Genomic DNA, 17327 nt, shown 5'->3' on the forward strand with positions numbered 1-17327 from the left:
CACACTCTACATCATCGATCACTTTCCTCTTTGGCCCCACAATCTCCTTGATCAGAAAATAAAGCGCCTGCTTAAGCAGACTCAGAGGCCGGGAGTTCTATCCCCTGGTCTCCATGCTGCTGGGTATTGCTAAAGATGTGACAAATGAATCAGATACTATTATTTATTTATTTTTTATTTTTTTGGTCTTTTTGAGGCAAGGTCTTGCTATGCAGTTCAGGCTGGTCTTGAAGTTGCAGTGATTCTCCTGTCTCAGCCTCTTGAGTGCTGGGATTACAGGTGTGTCCCATCATGCCTGACATGAATCAGATACTTAGATCGATCTTTTCAGGTTGTCTAGTATGTTTTATCCATTTGTCTTTTATAGATGTACAATCCCAAAACACCAGATACGTTAAAACTTAAAAAAGGATGAAATTAAAAGAGCAAAACCAAACCAAAACAAAAACCACCAACAAAACAAAAACAGTGAAAAACACAGTGGCAAAAAAATCAGTTTATGAGACTGAAATTACTATAGGGAACAAACACAAAAGGCCAGTAGGTGGGGCTGGACAGAGCTTTTCCTGTCTCTTAAGTTATACAGGCGGCCAGGGAGGCCCAATCTATGGAGACTGAGAGGGAAAAAGGTGCTGGAAACCAGGGACTGGGAAAGACTGGGAGCTTCTCTGCTTTCCTGGGCCTGGGTAGCTTTTAGTAATGGGCTTACTGGCTCCTCCTTTCCTCTGGATAATCCTGGCCTATCAAGAGGCAGGCCCAGGTAGGAAGACTGAGGAAACCCTAGAAGCCACCTATCCCCTCCACTCCATGGACACGGAGCCCTTGCAGGAGGGGGAAGTTAAGCAGGGGCCCAAAGACACAGTCATCGTCCTGGTTTGGGGGTGGAGACACTGGTGACCTCATGGGGCTACTTTGGAACCAAAGATTCTTGTAAGACTTGGGACTGGGGGTGAAATCTCCTAAGAGGGGCTGTGTAGAGTCACAGCGCATATAGTGCCCTAGCCCTGGAGTGGTGGGACTGCCAAGAACCTGCCCATAAAAGACTTGGTCACTGGCCCCAGGCTGTGGCTGGGACTGGGTGGGAGCTGCTCTCAGGTCTCCCTGGAGCACATAGGCTTGGACGAGAGTGGGGAGGCTACAGCTCTCCGAACTGTCACTGGACTCCCAGGACCCTGGCTGCTGCTTCTCTTCCTCTTCCAACACGGTGATCTTGGTGATGGATGTCAGGATGGGGTCCTGAAGGCTGGGCAGCTGGAAGGTCTCCTGGATACAGGGATGGGGAGGAAGGGCATGGTATTTTGAGAAGTGTACCCTAGCCGCTGTCCCTTCCTGAGTCAGGACAGTTGTGGGGATGCTCCTGCTGCTCTAGGACATGTGCATGGATGTGCTGCTTGGACTCGACATCCACATTTTCCTGCCTCACAGGGTGGTGATTAAGGCTCAGGTCTACATTAATCCAAAGGGAATCCCGCTGGAAGTGATGGAAGGCTACACACTCATCCTTATGGGGTGTCCCTTCTCTTTGAGCCTGGGCCAGGATCCTGGCCCCGTCACTCTCCCCTTGCAGGCTCTCACCTCTGCCGTGACGGTGGACACCCAGGAGCCCAGGCTGCTGTGGGCTGGGTCTGGCACATTCGGCCACAGTGCATTCTTCCGGCTGCAGGAGGGGTCAGGTGAAGCTGGGTTCAGGCATGTCCTCCCAGCTGGCTATCCCTGGCCTCACTTCCCTGTAGCTGCTCTCCTTAAAGCAGAGAGGGGGAAGTAGAGGGCCAGGACTCCCAGACAGGGACCCTAAGACCTGGGGTGGCTGGAAGGGACTTAGCTTGCCCATGCCTGCAGTGCCCCACGGGAGCAGCAGCTGGGTGTCAGTTTTCTCAAATGGACTCACCGGGGACTGCAGCAGAGCCAGGCAGCACCACAGAGGAAGGTCAAAACCAAGATGCCAAACACACCTAGGAAGATGTGTAGCTCAGGCTCTCCTAGAGTGAAGGAAGCCAGAAGAGGTTGGAATAGGAATGAGAAGGCTGGATCTCTTCCTCCAGGCTGGGGTCCAAGGGTGGGGGTGGGTCTCCTCCCTCACCAGGGGATGTAGAGGAAAGTGCCTGTCTACTCTCAAAATTGGGACCCTTTGCATGGGGTACCCTCCCCACAGCTGTCTCTGCCCAGTACCTCTGTCCCCTTACCTATGGCCAAGGTTACCAGGGTGAGGCTTGTACTGTTGGTGGCCCCAGCCAAGCTGGTGGCCATGAGATGGACATGGTACAGACTAGAGGGCTTCAGGCTGTGCAGGACGAAGCCATGGGAGGAGGCATTCAGGATGGTGGCTGGGGGTGGGGAGTGTTGTCAGCTTAGGCTGGGATGCTGAAGCTGCCTCAGTGGCTGCTGAGCATCCCCTCCTGGGCCTTCCAGGGCTGTGAGGAACTGAGGATAGACTCACAGAAGGACTGGTCCCGTGTGTTGGTCCAGAAGATGGTGTAGGAGGTAAGAGAGCTCTTCCCCAGCTCAGCAGGCTCGGGGACCCACTCCAGCTGAGCCCAGGTCTTACCAATGTGCTTTAGATGAAGCACTGGGGCACGGGGAGGGCCTTAGGGAAGAGAGGAACAGGGGCTGAGGGAGCAGGCAGAGCAGAGAGCCTGGACCAGGAAGTAGGATACATTATGGGTTGGTGACAAAAGAAGATCCTAGGGAATTTTTTGGTTATTTGATTTTTTTTTCTTTTGAGACAGGGTCTTGCTATGTAGTTCAGGCTGGTCTTGAACTCACTATGAAGCTAAACTGACCTCAGACTTCCAGTGATCCTCCTGCCTCAGCCTCCTGAATGCTAGGGTTACAAGTATGCACCACCACACCCAGATTTCCTGGGGATTTTTTTGTTGTTGGTTTGTTTGGGATTTTTGAACCAAGGTGTCACTGTGTTGGCCAGGCTGACCTTGAACTCATGGTCCTCCTGCCCCAGGTTCCCCAAGTTACAGGGTTTAAAGGCATTTACCACCATGAATTCCCAGGAATTTTATCTGAATTTTATGTTCCGCTTCCAAGGGGCAGAGAACAGATTTGAATCTAGTCATTTGACTATAAATCCTCACACCTTGATTTCTGCCAGGCCTGATTTTGTCTGGCTTTCTCTGATTTCTGCCATTCTCTGAATTTATGCCAGATGCTCTAATTTTTATCAGATGTCACACTTCTGTCTGGGTCTTCAACTCACTTTGTTGGAGTTGCCCCCTGAATTCTGGCAAGCTCATTGCCCAGTTTGTATCACCACACCCCCTCATTTTGATCCAGGTGCAGGGATCTGCAGTGAGTCATAAGTAACCTTAGGGTTGGGGGTGACCCTCTTCAGGGTCCCTCAATTCTTGATCTCTGGAGCCTAGGCTGGCCTTGGGAAAGAGAGAAGATTCTAAACAAACCCATTTCTTGGGAGTAGACATAGATGTTCTTGGGGGGCCCCATGGTGTCCTGGTACAGGGGTGTCACAGTGATCTCGTAGAGCTGAAAGGGCCTGATGTTGTCTGTAGAGACAGAATGAGTGGGCGCTGATTGGGGCCTGACCTCTGGGGCTGGTCTGGAGCCAACCTCAGGATTCTAGTCAGGCCTAGCCTAGCCTCGTGGCACAGGGCTCACCTCTGCAGTCTCTTCTCTGGATCATTTCATAGCATCAAAGAAGGAAAAAAAGGAAAAGAAAGGAGGAGAAGTGGAAAAAAGACCTCCAAGAATGCAGGCTAAGGGTGTAGAAAGAGAAGATCAGGCTAGGCTGTTGGAAGAACTTCCTGCTGGTGAGGTCACAAGACAAGAACAGTGAAGACTTGGGGAAAGCTGGGGTCTCTGCTTTTTTGGGGAGTCCAGGCTGCCCAGCTGTCCCAGGCCTGTCTGCCCTAGTCTCCCACCCCTGGGCACACCCCAGCTTTCCATGCTCCTCACCCTGCAGCAGAATTTCTGTGGTATTTCCGTTGGGTTCCAGCCTCCAAGTCATGTTGCTGCCGTTGGAGCTGGGGGGGCTCAGGTCCCACTCGATCACATAACCACGAGGGACAGGGCTGGGCAGCTCCCAGCCCACCCAGAGGCTCTGAGGGTCTCGGGCCATGCCGTGGAGCCTGGCTAATGCTGGGCCTGGGGACAGTGGGAGACAGTGGAATGAAGGTGAAAAGCGTGCAAGCCCCAGTGCAGGAGCCAGTAGTTCCTGGTCTGTGCCACACACAATTCTTGATATACATTAGTTCACTGAGTCTTCAAATGGTCCCCTCAGGGAGGTGCTACCGTGGTTCCTATTTTACTCACAAAGAAGATGAGAGACAAAGAGAGATTAAGTAGTTTACCAAAGATCATTCAGCTTACGTTGGGACTCTCAGGTAGTACTGTTGTTATTATGATTATAAATCCCACCTGTGAGGACCCGTGTTTAGGGACCCTGGGGGTGGTGGAGGTGAGTGTTTCCCTAGAGAGCCTATGGCTTGCGTGCCACAGCATGCTGTTTGTTATCATTGAAAGCTTTGAAAGTTTTGCCATCACTGCCCTAGAGGGAGCAGTTCACCCATGGACCACGTTAGGAATTTCTCTCAGGGCAGAATGGACTGCCTGTGTGCACCTGAGTGCATGCACACACTTGTGCGTATGTAGACACGACCACCAGTTTAAACAGGTTCTGGCTGATGATAATAGTGACTACGTGCAGTTACTTTGTGTCTCCCTGGGGTAGTCTTCAGGAGGCCCTCTTATGATTCCCATGTGCTATACCTTGAGTAGATGGGGTGAGGAGGGAAGGATCTTGTCCAGGTCACGCTGTGAGCAAGTGATGGCACCAGATTTGAAGCCAAGCAGTCTGCCATCTGAATGTACATGCAAACCCACCCCCACCCAGTACCATGCTGCTCTTCTGGTGCCAGTCCCCTTTACCTTTGTTCTCCTGGAAGACCACAGGGGTGGGCTGAGAGGTTCCAGCTCTGTTGTAGGCCAGGAGGGTCAGCTCCCCAGCCTCTGAAGGCAGGCGGAAGGTGCAGCTCAGCTCTGTGGTGTTGCAGAGGGGCAGGACCGGCTTGTTGCGGCCTACAGGGCTCCAGGAGAGCAGGTACCCTAGGATCTGTCCGCTGTCCTCCTCCAGGGGTGTGGGCTGTGGCAGGCAGAGGAGGAACATGGTGAAGGGGTGTGCAGCTCGTTGTGAATAGGAGAGCACCTCTAGGTGGGGTGGAACAGAGCCTCTCCCAGGGAGCGGGCTTCGCCCTTCCCCCCCTTGACTCTGCCCCCCTGTGCCAGGTTCTAGGAAGGGAGGGAAGGAAGCTATTTACTGAAGTGATCCTCTGGAGCTTGGGTGAGTCCTGTGTTGTCGCCTCTCCAAAAGATCACTACTCAGCTTCCTTGGTACACACTAAGTCCGTGCAAGTTACATAGACATGCAAAGGGCCCTCAGTCCTCCAGATGTGGTGGACCACGGGAGGTGGAGGAGGTCTGAGGGGGAGAGAGGTGGCTTTCTGAGGGATTACCTTCCAGAACAGCTGCACACCCATGGTCTTGGGGTCCAGCTGCCTCTGCCGCCACCATGTATCCAGTCTGATGATGGGGACTGTGAATGGAAGACAAGGTGCTTGATGGAGAGGTCCTAGGGACTGGACTGGATGGCTGCTCCCAGCCTCCATCACCTCCTTACCCCTTTGGGTGGTCTGCATCTCCAGGCTAGGGCTCCAGCTGCTCCAGTGGCCGGGCAGCAGCGAGCGGATGCAGCGCATCTGCAGGGCGTAGGCTGTGGCTGGATGGAGCCCGCAGAGCTCATAGCGGACATTGCTGGAGGGCAGGGGGCCCACCTGGGGGAGAGGCGTGATGCTAAGCCTGGTCTCTGAGCCCTGCCCTCAGCCCCCACCTCAGGTCCTTGAGGTTGCTTCTGGCCTCACCTCTGCCCAGCTGGCTTCTCCCAGTTGTGGCCGGTAGCGCAGCTCACACTTCTGGTCCATGTAGAGGCTGAGCTTCCATGGTTCCCAGCGCAACCACAGGCAGCCTGGCTGGGGTAGGGCCACCTCAGGGTTGGGGTCCAGGGCCAACAGTGTGGGGGGCTCCAGTTTTACTGCAAGGAGTGGCGTTCTCAGGCATCTCCCTGCCCAACTCCAAATTCCCTTATCTCCCCATTTGTGGTGCCACTTGACTTTCTGAGTCCATTCATGCCATCTCTGTATCTGTCTCTTTCTCTCTGTGTCTTTTTACCTCTATCCACATTGCCGTGTCTCTATGGTTCTGCTTGTGTGTATATGATCTATTTTTCTCTAGGTCTCTATTTCACACTCCTGCCCCAGGGCCTTTGCACTGGTTGTTACATTTTCTTGGCACAATTTCCTGCCAGATATCCAGTGGCTTGCTCCCTCAGTTCCTCCAAGGGTGTAATTAGTGGTCACCTTCATTGTCACCTGACATTCTGCTTTATTTTGCCCACTAAAATGCCACATTCCCAAGATGGAATTTTAGGTATTTTGTTCATTGCTATGTCCCTTAGACTTTGAACAGTACCTAGTACACTGTGGACACTTTAAAAAATTGTTTGAAGGAGGGGCCGGGGAGATGGCTCAGTGGAATAAGCGCTTCCCTAGCAAGCATAAGGGTCTGAGTTCAATCCCCAGTTCCGCAAAAAAAAAAAAAAAAAAAAAAGAAAAAAGAAATTGTTTGAAGGAAAGAATAAACACACTCCTGGCCTCTGTGTCCCCCTGCCTGTCTCCAGCTGCACCCTCTGTCCCTGTCTCTCTTCTCTGCCACTCTGTCTGATTCTGCCGGGGTCTCCTAGCCTGGGCCTGGGCCTGTTTCTCTCTCTGCACCTCTCTGGGTCTGCCCACTCTGGGAGCTTCTCCTCTGTCCACCCAGTATCACCCACCAACGTCCATGGGATCGAGGCACAGCCGTGGGGACAGGCTGGTCCCCAGTGCGTTCTCTGCCTGCACCCAGATGACCATATTCTGGTACAAGAGCAGGTGTTTGCGAGGGATGGAGCAGTAGCTCTGCCCGCGTGCAGGCACACAGTCCTTGGTGGTGTCCTCCATGGTCTGACAGTCGCTCCGGCTCCTGTCAATAGTCCAGGCTTGGAGCCAACAGAGGAGGAAAGTGGGGCTCCCTTCTCCCTTTGCCCCCACAGTCCTATTCATGCCCCTCCCCAGGACTCTGAGGAAGGCAGCTGGGCTGGGGGTCCCTACTCACTTGAAGCTCTTCAGGGTGAAGTTGGTGGGCAGGTGGGTGTCGGGGCCTGGCTCCCACTGGCAGATGAGGCTGCTGCTCGTGAGGTTCATGAGGCAGGACAGGTTGTAGGGCACAGCTGGAGGATCTGCAAGGAGAGAGGGATGGGAGGGAGACCACAGGAAGTGCTCCCTGGGCTGCTGGCCTTTTTCATAGCTCTGGTCTCTATGGGGTCACCTTGTCCCCCCCAGTGCCAATGCAGTGTGACCCAGAGGTGTAGCTCTGGGGGAAACAAACAAAGTTACAGGGATGTACGAGTGCCACAGGGCCCAAAGCCTGTGATTCCATCTCCAACTCAGGATCGTTTTGTCAGTGATGGATAGTATCTGAGTCTTCATCGTTAATAGTGTGTTTGTTTTTTGTACCAGGAATTGAACTCAGGACCTTGTGCTTGTCAGGCAGGCACTTGTGCCACTGAGCTATATTCCCGGACCTAACAATGTGCTGTTGAAGTTACTTAACTGCTTGGTATCTCAGTTTCCTCATCTGTAAAGTAGGTGTAATGGTAATACACTTGCCTCCTCCAGTTGTTGTAAGGGACAAATGGCTTCTCATATGTAAAGTGGGCAGAACAGGGCCTATACATAGCAAGTGCTATCTAGGTGTTAGCTACTGCTACTATTTATTTGTTTTTGGTGTGTGGAGTCAGGGATTGAACCTAGGGCCTTCACACTGAGCTACATTCCCTGCTCTTTTTAAAACATTGTAAAATTTTAAGATAGGGTCTCACTATGTTACTAAGTTGCCCGGGCTGGGCTCTAACTCCTCAACCTCCTGCTTCAGCTTCCCCAGTGCTGGAATTACAAGCATGTACAACCATGCCTAGTCCTATTATTGCTTTCTTAAATCATGGGGTGTGGCGTTTGTTTTTTCCTTTGTGCTTCAGCCTGGCACCAGTCCCCTCTTGCTGCATTTGAAGGCAAGCCTGGGATGGTGCAGGGAGAAGCTGGGAGGATGTCCTCCCTGGGTCCCTGTACAATAGCCAAGGAGCTTGGCTTGTTTAGTAGTCACATGGAGGAGTATGACTACTTTCAGAGCTTTGGTGCCTGATAGAAATCTTGGCTTCAGGGCCGGGGAGATGACTCAGTGGAATAAGTGCTTCCCTGGCAAGCGCAAGGGCCTGAGTTCAATCCCTGGCTCCAAAAAAAAAAAAAAAGAAATCTTGGGTTCTTCATTACCATTTGATTCCAGTGAGTCACTTGCCTCTTCATAGGCAATAGAAATATCTATTTCTTTATCTGGAAAATGGGGCTAATAGCAGTACCCACTGTTAAATCCCTGATATTGTGCCCGTGAGGTGCCTGTTGAGCAAGAGCTCAGTAAGTCACAGCTGTGCGGGTGGTGGCAGAGCAGTTGGGGGGGGGGTAGAAGGACTTACAGCCTGCCCACAACTCAACTTGGTCCAGGAGTTGCAGGCTATTGGTCCAGTTGAGGTAGCAGAGGAGAAAGGTGTGTGTGCTGTTGAGGTGCGGCAGGGTGATGACCGATTCCTGGGACCCATCGGGCTGGGTCTGCTGCCATCCCCTGGGCTGCAGCAGCTCTGCTCCCAGCTTCCAGAGGATCTGTGGCTCTGGCTCCAGGTAGATGCAGCTCTGGCTGATGGTGCAGGAGGCTGTGACAGGGTCCCCCAAGCACACGATGGGGGCTGAGATGTTGATACGTCCACACTTCCCTAAGCCTGGGTGGGAAAGAACAGCCACAAGGGACTCCACTTGGTAAATCTGAGCAGTCTAGGTCTTGTTCCCCTAGATTTGGGGCCCTCACTGCCTGACTCATCCTTTCAGACTCAGGGCTCTTCCGGGAACATGGATACAAGCACTGCAAGAGGCTGTGGGACAGAGACAGCTATGTACAGGTAGATGGTTACGACCAGCTCTATGGAGAAGAACAGCTCCTGATCTGCGGCGGGTGCTGCTTACTGCACTAGGAACACCTCCTCACGCCTGAGTCCCAGCTGCCAACGTGCCCTTGCTGAATGCAGAGTTCCTGCAAGCTGACTCCACAGAGAGGTCGGTCCCCACTCCAGCACTTCCCCGAGAATGGTGAAAGCAATGATGAGAGTGATAACAACCCTGCAGCCACAGCAATCTTCTCCAAATGTGACCGCATCTTATCAGAACACTCACAAGGCCCGGTCATTGCTCTGGAAGGCAGAACGGTGGGATGGGCAGGAGCCCAGCCCCGGAGCTATCTGCTGAGGTTCAGTCTTGGGTCCTTACTCATTCTGTACCCTGGACTGTGGGACTGAGATTCTTTTGTCTCATCTCTCATCTCATCAGTAATGGGCAGATACGCCAAGCCCCGCCCACCCTGGAGCTGTGGGAAGAATGATGGAGCTGTGATGTATACGCAAAGCATGAGGAACTGTGGCTGGCTTGGGGGACCGTGGTCTGGGTCCTCCCCACTATCCTGTGGTCCAGCCTCTGCTCCCCTGCTCTGTTCTCACTGTGGCCTCTCTCAGCTGCAGCCCTGTGAGCCTGTTGTGCCGGTCCTGGAAATCTCTGCCCTCTCTCGACTCTGGACTTTTCCTGTTGCTCCCGTCTGAGCTGCTCCTTTTCCATTCATAACATTTGCCCATGTTGGGGAACCGGATGCCCTGCCCAGCCAGAACAGCCAAATCTCTACTTTTCCAAAGCCCTTATTTTTCTTTGTAATTATAGTCATGATTGTGTACTCTCTGTCTCTCTCTCAGGTTCTGTTTTTATTTTTATTTTTATTTTATGAGGCAGTGTCTTATTATGTAGTCCTGGCTTGCCTTGAACTTGCAGTGATCCTCCTGCCTCAGCCTCCCGAGTTCTGGGATCATAGCATGCTCCAGTTCTAGGTTCTGTGAGGCCAGAGACTGTGGCTGTTTTGCTCCTTTGATGGTGCATCCTATGCCTGGCACATAGAGGGCTCTTGGGAACAATTTCTTTCTGTATTTTTTAAGACTTATTTATTTATTTATGTATTTGGTACAGGGTCTCGCTATGCAGCTTGGACTTATAGTGATTCTCCTGTCTCAGCCTTCCCAGCCCTGGGATTGCAGGCATATGAGCTATGCCTGGTTTCAGTGGCCAGCATGGTGCAGGGCTGGCATGGCATGTGGTCCTGGAGGTTGGACCTGGGTCCTTGCGTTTGCCAGGCAGCTGCTTAGACAGCTGAGCTATCTCCCAGCCTGGAGACTATTTCTTGAATAAAGTAAGTCAACAGGCTCTTGGTCTACAGTGACTTTGCTTCTCTTGAAGGTGTTTTTAGACTCATTTTATGGACAAGAATGTAGGAGAGGTGGTCCAGAGTGACAGAGTAAGTTCAGGGTTCCCAACATTGGGCTCTTCCTGCTTCACAGACTCAGAACTTCAGACTGGAAGGAAGCGCACAAGGCTGTTCACCTCCAAACTCCACCTGATGCTATGTCCTCTCTGGCAAGGGTTGGGCAGCTTGTTATATGGCCTGCTAGCTAAGAATGCTTTATGTATTTTTCAAGGGCTAAAAACAAATAAAAGCTGGGTAAGAATTCTACATGCGGCCAGAAAAGCCCCAACGCTGTCCTCTGTCCTGGCCTTAGCTTGCTTACTCTTGGAGATGGGTTGCTTCCTACCTCTTCAGACAGTTTCTGGAGTTGGAGAACTGTGCCTGAGCTTCCTTGCTTCAAGGTAAAACCTGCCTCCTTAAGGCTCCTACTAGGATCCTTCTGCTACCACCAAGACTGCACAGGACCCAGAGGGTCCTTCTGACAGCCCATCAAGGTTTGCGGTAGGACTTGACTGCCCCTGCCTTTGCCCCCTGCTCAGGCCCCTCCTCTCACCATCCCTCTTGGTGATTGCGGTCTGGGGGTGGGTGCCCAGCTGCCCCTCAGCCATCTCCATCTTGAGCCTCTTGGAATTTCCTGGCATTTCCAGGAGCCATGTGGCAAGGCAGGGCCCTTCTTCTCACCCCACCTCCATCATCACACTTACTTCTGGGGAGGAACAGGATGATCAAGGCTGCTTGGGTCAGGCCGCAGGCTCCCAGCCCTGCCATAGTGCCAGCTGGTGCTCACCTGGAGACAGAGTGGGTAAGGTCATGGCTTTGGACTCAGAGCTGAGCTTCACCCTTGCCCTGCCATGGTGCAGCCTTGGCTAGGTTGCATGGCCTCTCTCATCCTCAGTTTCCTTTCAAAAATGAAGATACCAGCAGACTGCACTGCATAGGACTTTGGAAAGAGGACACAAATCATGAAAGGCAACGGCTTCGCATTGTGCCTGGCACACAGGAAATGACTGTGGCCACCACCACTGGTGTCTTCTAGGCATGATCAGAGGAGCGGGGAGGAATGGCATGTTGCACCCCACCCCCAGCTGGGCTGTCTTCAGAAAGCCACACCTGAGACAAGACTTACGTGCAGGCACTGTGTTCTGGGAAGATCCCAGAAGCAGGTGAGAAGAGGGGAGAATGAAACAGGGGTGAAGGAGCCAACACAGGATTTGTCCACTAAAGGGACAGCTTATCCTTGGACGTGAGAGAGGCTCCTGCCCCCATGGGACAAGGGGTGCCCCTTGGGGTGCTAACTCTCTGGTTAGTTCAGGCAGGATATCCATGAGTCCCAGGCAGGTCCTCCAGGGTGACCACACCAGCGACCTCCGTGGCAGCCTCAGACTTTCACAGAGCAGCCAGCAGGGGGCTTCAGGTGCTGCCTGCAGGAAGCTGGCTGTCTTGACAAAGGCCAAAGGAAATGGGGACGTGAGGGTGGGGTGGGTGGGGGTATGTGTAAGACCCCACCTCTTGGCGCAGATCTCTGGAGGCCTTCTGGGGGCCAATGTGACGAGCTCATGGCTATGGTCCCCGAAGGGAAAGAGCCTTAACTCCTGACATGAAGTGTGCAAGTGATTCTCCCACAGGGGCGGAGTGTGGTGGGTCCCTCAGCCCTGCTCCCACTAGGGGTCTGGGCCGGATACCTGATCCTCCAGCACTAGCTAGTGCTCTGGGTGCCAGGCCTGTGAGGCCTGCAGGAGGACTGCTTTCTCTCCTACCCAGATGGAAGTATGAATGAGTGATCCAGACAGCCAAAGCTGTCCCTGCTTGCTGAGGCCTGTCAACACTCCCCCAGTTTATTCATGTATATTGCAATATCAGGATATCTGGTGTCCACAAGTCACCATTGTGCAAATCAGCAAAAAGCACAACAAAAAAATCCCATCAAAGCCAAAAAACAAAACAAAACAAAAAAAACCCCCAAAAACCAAAAAACAAAAAACACCCCTGGTTAGCACCTCTGGTGCTGCCCCATATTAGGACCTGGTAATTGGAGAACAGGCTGGATTTCAGCCTCCATCCGGCAGATTTGTGCAGTGAGAAACTGTACAACTGTTCAAAGAATTCCTTTCTACCAAATTGGTAGTCAGTAACTTTCTTACTATAGCATATCAGTTTGACTATTACCCTGCCTTCTCTTCATTGGCTGGGGAGACCTCGGATCAGTTTGGAGCATCATCTCTCCCAGGCTCTGCTGCTTTAGAGAGGGGCAGCTTCAGGGCCAGGTACCTCCTTCTCTTGCTCCACTAACTTCTGTCCAGAGTGGGCAGCCAAACCTTGAGAGGCTCAAGCATCTTTCCCCAGTTGTGGGGTTCTGGTGTGTCTGGCATCAGCCCTCAGGGTCTCCCCAAGCAGGGTGTGGGAGCTGGGGCCTGCAGGAGCATGGTTTTACCTTGGGGGGCAGGGTGCACCAGAATGCCAAGGGGTTGGGAGTCAGACTGAGTCAGACTGCCTGACCTGGCCTGCGGCTCCACCACTTACCAACTTTGTGGCCTTGGACAAATTACTTCACAGTTCCAAGCCTCAGTTTCCCCATCTGTGAAAAAGAGGTAACAATAGCACCTGCTTCTTGTGACAGTTGGACGGTGAAAGGAGATCATCTGAGTGGATTCCCTCAGGGCTCTGCTGGGCAAGGAGCACGCTCCCAGCCACTGAAGGTGACTGTCATGAGCCGCAAAGCAGGGGACTCCTCACAGACCCCAGCATGGCTCAGTCCCCCAGCAAGGCTGCATGGGCACAGCCTGCTACGCCTTCCACCTTATCTCTGTGTTGTACTGCACAGTCCCAAAGTCCCTTTTCTGTGTTCCACTTCTAACTCCCTTGGCCTGTGTGTGTTACCTCACCATCTCTGTTTGGGCCCGAGGCTGTCCTGAACCTTGGTGCCCAGCATGTCTGATGCCACCTACAGTTGCTACCAGCCTTTCTCTTCTTTCTTCCCACTACACTCAACCTCTCTCTTCTTTCCTTTCCTCCTTCTGTGTATTATCAGGAATTGAACCCAGGGCTTTGTACTGAGTTATGTCCTGAGCCCCCTTTAAGTTTAAGTTACCCAACGTGTGCTTGAACTTTCCATCTCCTTGCCTCAGCCTCCCAGAGTGTTGGGATTTCAGGCATGAGCTACATCACCTGGCTACTTCCCCTATTCTTTTGGAATTTCTTCTATGGAAAGAGGTGGGGATGGAGGAGTGGCTGGGAATAAATCAAGGGACAGGGACTTCCCAGATGTGGGAGGGAGAGAGGGAGGGAGGGAAGGAGAGAGAGAGGGAGGGAGGAAGAGAGAGACAGAGAAACAGAGACAGAGACAGAGACAGAGACAGAGACAGACAGACACAGAGACTGAGGTACTTATACAGTTGTATATAAGACACCCACAGGGCCCGATGCAGGAGGATCTTTGTGGATTCCAGGCTAGCCTGGGCTATGTAGTGAGTTAAGGCCAGCCTGAACTGTTACAGAGTAAGATCCTGTTGAGAGAGAGACAGACAGAGAGACAGAGAAAGAGAGAAAAACAGAGAGACCGAGAAAGAGAGAGACAGAGAGATGAGAGAGACAGAGACAGAGACAGAGACAGAGACAGAGAGAGACAGAGAGAGAGACAGAGAGAGAGAGAGACCGAGACAGAGAGACAGAGAGAGACACAGAGACAGAGAGACAGAGAGACAGAGACAGAGAGACAGAGAGACAGAGACAGAGAGACAGAGACAGAGAGAGACAGAGAGAGACAGAGACAGAGACAGAGAGACAGGGAGAGACAGAGACAGAGAGACAGAGAGAGAGAGAGAGAGAGAGAGAGAGAGAGAGAGAGAGAGAGATCCATACAGATAAAGACTGAGGTGGGAGAGGCAGATAAAACCGGTGAAACACATGTGCTAGGCTGGAAAGGCTAAAGCTTGGTGATGGGAAGCAGTCTGGTACCAAGCAGTAAGGCTGAGAGACAAAGGAAAACTCAGAGATGGACAGAGGCAGAGAGCATGTGAGACAGAAAGTCACCAAGGGAGGGAGCAACGAGAGAGGGGCTGAGGCGCAGAGGAGACAGGGAGAGACCAAAGACTGAGACATGTCGATGCACAGGTTCTGAGAGACAGAGACACGGAGAGGAGGAGGAGGACAGCGACCACCCTCAAGCCCAGATCTCTGTCCCCAAAGACAGGCAGCTGTTTGTGGCTTCCCTGATGCAACCCTCAGAGAGGCACTGTCCAAAGCTCCTGGTTCCCAGGCCTCAACCCCTAGGGCAGGAGCCTGGCCCATGCCACCAAGGCCAGGACAGTGGCCTGTAGCAGAGCTGGGTGAGTGCTCCCAGGACTGCGGGTCTCCACCCACGTGGGCCCAGCCTCCCGACATCCCCTACTCACGCTGAGCCTGGGCAGATGTGCGGGCCTCCTTGGTCTCTCCTCTCCACTCTTTGAGTCAAGTTCCTGAAATCTGCTTCAGTAGGGCTTCTCTCCCCAGCTCTTTCGTTAATGACAGCTGGGGGACTGAGGATTGCGACACTTTCCGAGGGTTCCTGTGCAGGAAGGAGCCCTCGAGGGAAACTGGTGAGGCCCAGCAGCTTACCTGCCTCAGGGGTCTTAAAGGCTGGGGAATGTGACACCAGTATCCCCTCCCCAGCCTCTGGGTTTCCTGAGCCTGGAGCTCCAAGCCGGGTGCCTTCATATATTCACCAAAAATTGCTAACATTTACTCACAGGGGTTCTGTTACACTGAATACTTTCTTTCTTTCTTTCTTTTTTTTTTTTTGTGTATATAGTACAGGTCTACAGGGTCTACAGGGTCTCACTGCACAGATCAGACTTGTAGTGATCCTTCTGTTTTCAGTCTCCCAAGTGCTGGGATTACAGGCATGCGCCACCAAGCCCAGTCTCCTTTGCCATCTCAGTGCACCCCGGGGGCGGGGCTGGCACAGCACACCAGGGATCAAACCCCTGGCCTCTGTGTCTGCCTAAGTGGGCGCTTTAGTCTGCTGAGCTATCTGGCAGGCCCTTTACACTGAATATTTTCTAATTGAAGGAAATATATGTTTTTAGTAATAGGTTATTTGTATCTATGTTTCCCCTGCTGTTTTTCCTCTTGCAAGTGTTTACAAAAACTTTTCTGGGAAGGCCTATGCTGCTGGAGTTGACTAGATTCATGACCCACTCAAGGCACCAGCAGGCCATATCCTGTCTGTAACCTGTGATTCTTTTAGGGAACCTGGGCTTTGGCACTGGGCATGATGGGATGGGCCTTGCTGTAGCTCTGGCTCCAGATCTGAGGGCCAGGTGTCTGCCACTGACTCCCAGACCTGTCCCTTCATTCTGCACGCTCAGCAAATCCCAAATGCATTGACTCTTCAGAATAGAACAGGAATCCTGGGCATACAGGTATTCACAGAAAAATTCAACTTGGCTCTATGAATATTTTCAAGATAATGTATTGGGAATATAAATACCGCTTATACCTATGCTGGCTCAGTCCAAGCCATGCTTGTTTCTTACAAAGATGGTTGCAACAGCCACGTTCTCCCTGGCCTCCTATGTTCATGCATATTTGTCTCTCTATTTACTGTCCTGTTAACAGCCAGTGTGGCATTGATCAAACAGAGGTCAGATCATGTCACCTTTTGCCCCAAAGCCTCCATTGTCTCCCATCTTGCTTAGAGTGAAACTCAAAACCCTTTCAGTGCAATGCACCCCCATTACTTGCCAGATCCCTTCTTTATTCGTCCTTTTACTAATTTGTTCCAGTGATTCTTTTCCTTGTTTCTTGAACTTGTTAGGCTGCCTCAGGACCTTTCACTTGCTGTCTCTTTGTCCTGGGTACCTCCTGACCCCAAAGATCCACCTGGGATTATTCCCTTCCCTTTTATCTTTTTTTTGGGGGGGGTACGGGGGATTGAATTTAGGACCTCGTGCTTGCTAGGCATGTGCCTATGACATTGAGCTATCTCCCTGGCCCTCCCTTCCCTTCTTCATGGTTTTGATCACTTGTCATTTTCTCACTGATGTCCTCTCTGAGGAGCCTTTAAAAAATTACATCTCCTTTTCTCCCTGTCTCTCTTCCTCTATATCCTCTTTCATCTTCTAATATTTGCTGTTCCCACCCCCACAAGAATGGATGTCCTGGGCCGCGGATATAGTTCAGTGGCATCAGTGTCTACCAGGCAAGCTCAAGGTCCTGAGTATGATCCCTGATATATCCCATAAAGGCAACTATTTTGGATGTTTAGAACTTTAACTCCAGCGCCTACAGTTCTGCCCACTACAAGGTGAGCCCTCAGTCCATGCTTGTTGAATGAACAACTGAATGGATGAATGTTCCTCTCACTTCATCAGATCTGACCCTAGTCCTTGTATTTGTCACCCTTTTGAGTTAGACACCCCCACCCGAAGGTCAGACACTGCACAGACCCAGATGTCACTCCTTTCATTATATCTTCCTGTGCCCACACTTGACCAGTTCTTCCAGGAGGAGGAGAACCTTTGCAAACATCAGCTGGAGATCTGCTTCAGGAGCAGGTGTGGGACTATGGCTAGGGAGGGCTGCTCCAGGGAGCCGGCTCCTTGTCTCCTCTCGAGGCGCTCTCGGGTCATCTCTCCTCCTTGCCTTTCAGCCAAGGTCGGTATCTCAGCCTGACTTCCTTTATGTGCGGTACAGGGAATTGAACCCAGGGGCGTTCTATCACTGACCTACACTTCTGGCTCTATTTGTTTTTTATTTTGGAAGACAGGGTCTCATTAGGTTGTGCTGCCTGGCTGAAATGCACCATCTTCCTGCTTTAGCGTCCTGAATGGCCGGGATTATTGACTCTGCCATCAGGCCCGACTCATCCTGACTTCCTAATGGGACAAGCAGGCTCTTCCCAGCTCCCTGAA

The 17327-nt window shown here is 52.1% G+C and overlaps 1 protein-coding gene across 4 annotated transcripts; it reads right to left on the reverse strand.

The window, feature by feature from the left end:
* Nucleotides 1-223: 223 nt before the first annotated feature.
* On the reverse strand, nucleotides 224-14953 carry Csf3r (colony stimulating factor 3 receptor). Of its 4 annotated transcripts, none has more exons than XM_023701109.1 (17): nucleotides 14829-14952; nucleotides 12958-13012; nucleotides 11142-11224; nucleotides 8582-8881; nucleotides 7168-7291; nucleotides 6848-7035; nucleotides 5883-5986; nucleotides 5642-5795; nucleotides 5478-5557; nucleotides 4894-5107; nucleotides 3922-4110; nucleotides 3411-3512; nucleotides 2438-2584; nucleotides 2184-2324; nucleotides 1889-1979; nucleotides 1576-1657; nucleotides 224-1263 (listed from the first exon to the last, which is right to left on the reverse strand). In XM_023701109.1, the coding sequence occupies exons 3-17, from the start codon at nucleotides 11203-11205 to the stop codon at nucleotides 781-783; spliced, it is 2463 nt and encodes an 820-aa protein (XP_023556877.1). In that variant the 5' UTR covers nucleotides 11206-11224; nucleotides 12958-13012; nucleotides 14829-14952; the 3' UTR covers nucleotides 224-780. The 4 variants fall into 4 exon arrangements, with proteins under 4 accessions (XP_023556877.1, XP_023556876.1, XP_023556878.1 ...); XM_023701108.1 differs by having other exon boundaries at nucleotides 5883-6052; XM_023701110.1 differs by lacking the exon at nucleotides 3411-3512 and having other exon boundaries at nucleotides 5883-6052; nucleotides 14829-14953.
* Between the last annotated feature and the right edge of the window lie 2374 nt (nucleotides 14954-17327).

The sequence above is a fragment of the Octodon degus genome, unplaced genomic scaffold, assembly GCF_000260255.1.
Source record: "Octodon degus isolate 3935 unplaced genomic scaffold, OctDeg1.0 scaffold00130, whole genome shotgun sequence".
NCBI lineage: Eukaryota > Metazoa > Chordata > Mammalia > Rodentia > Octodontidae > Octodon > Octodon degus.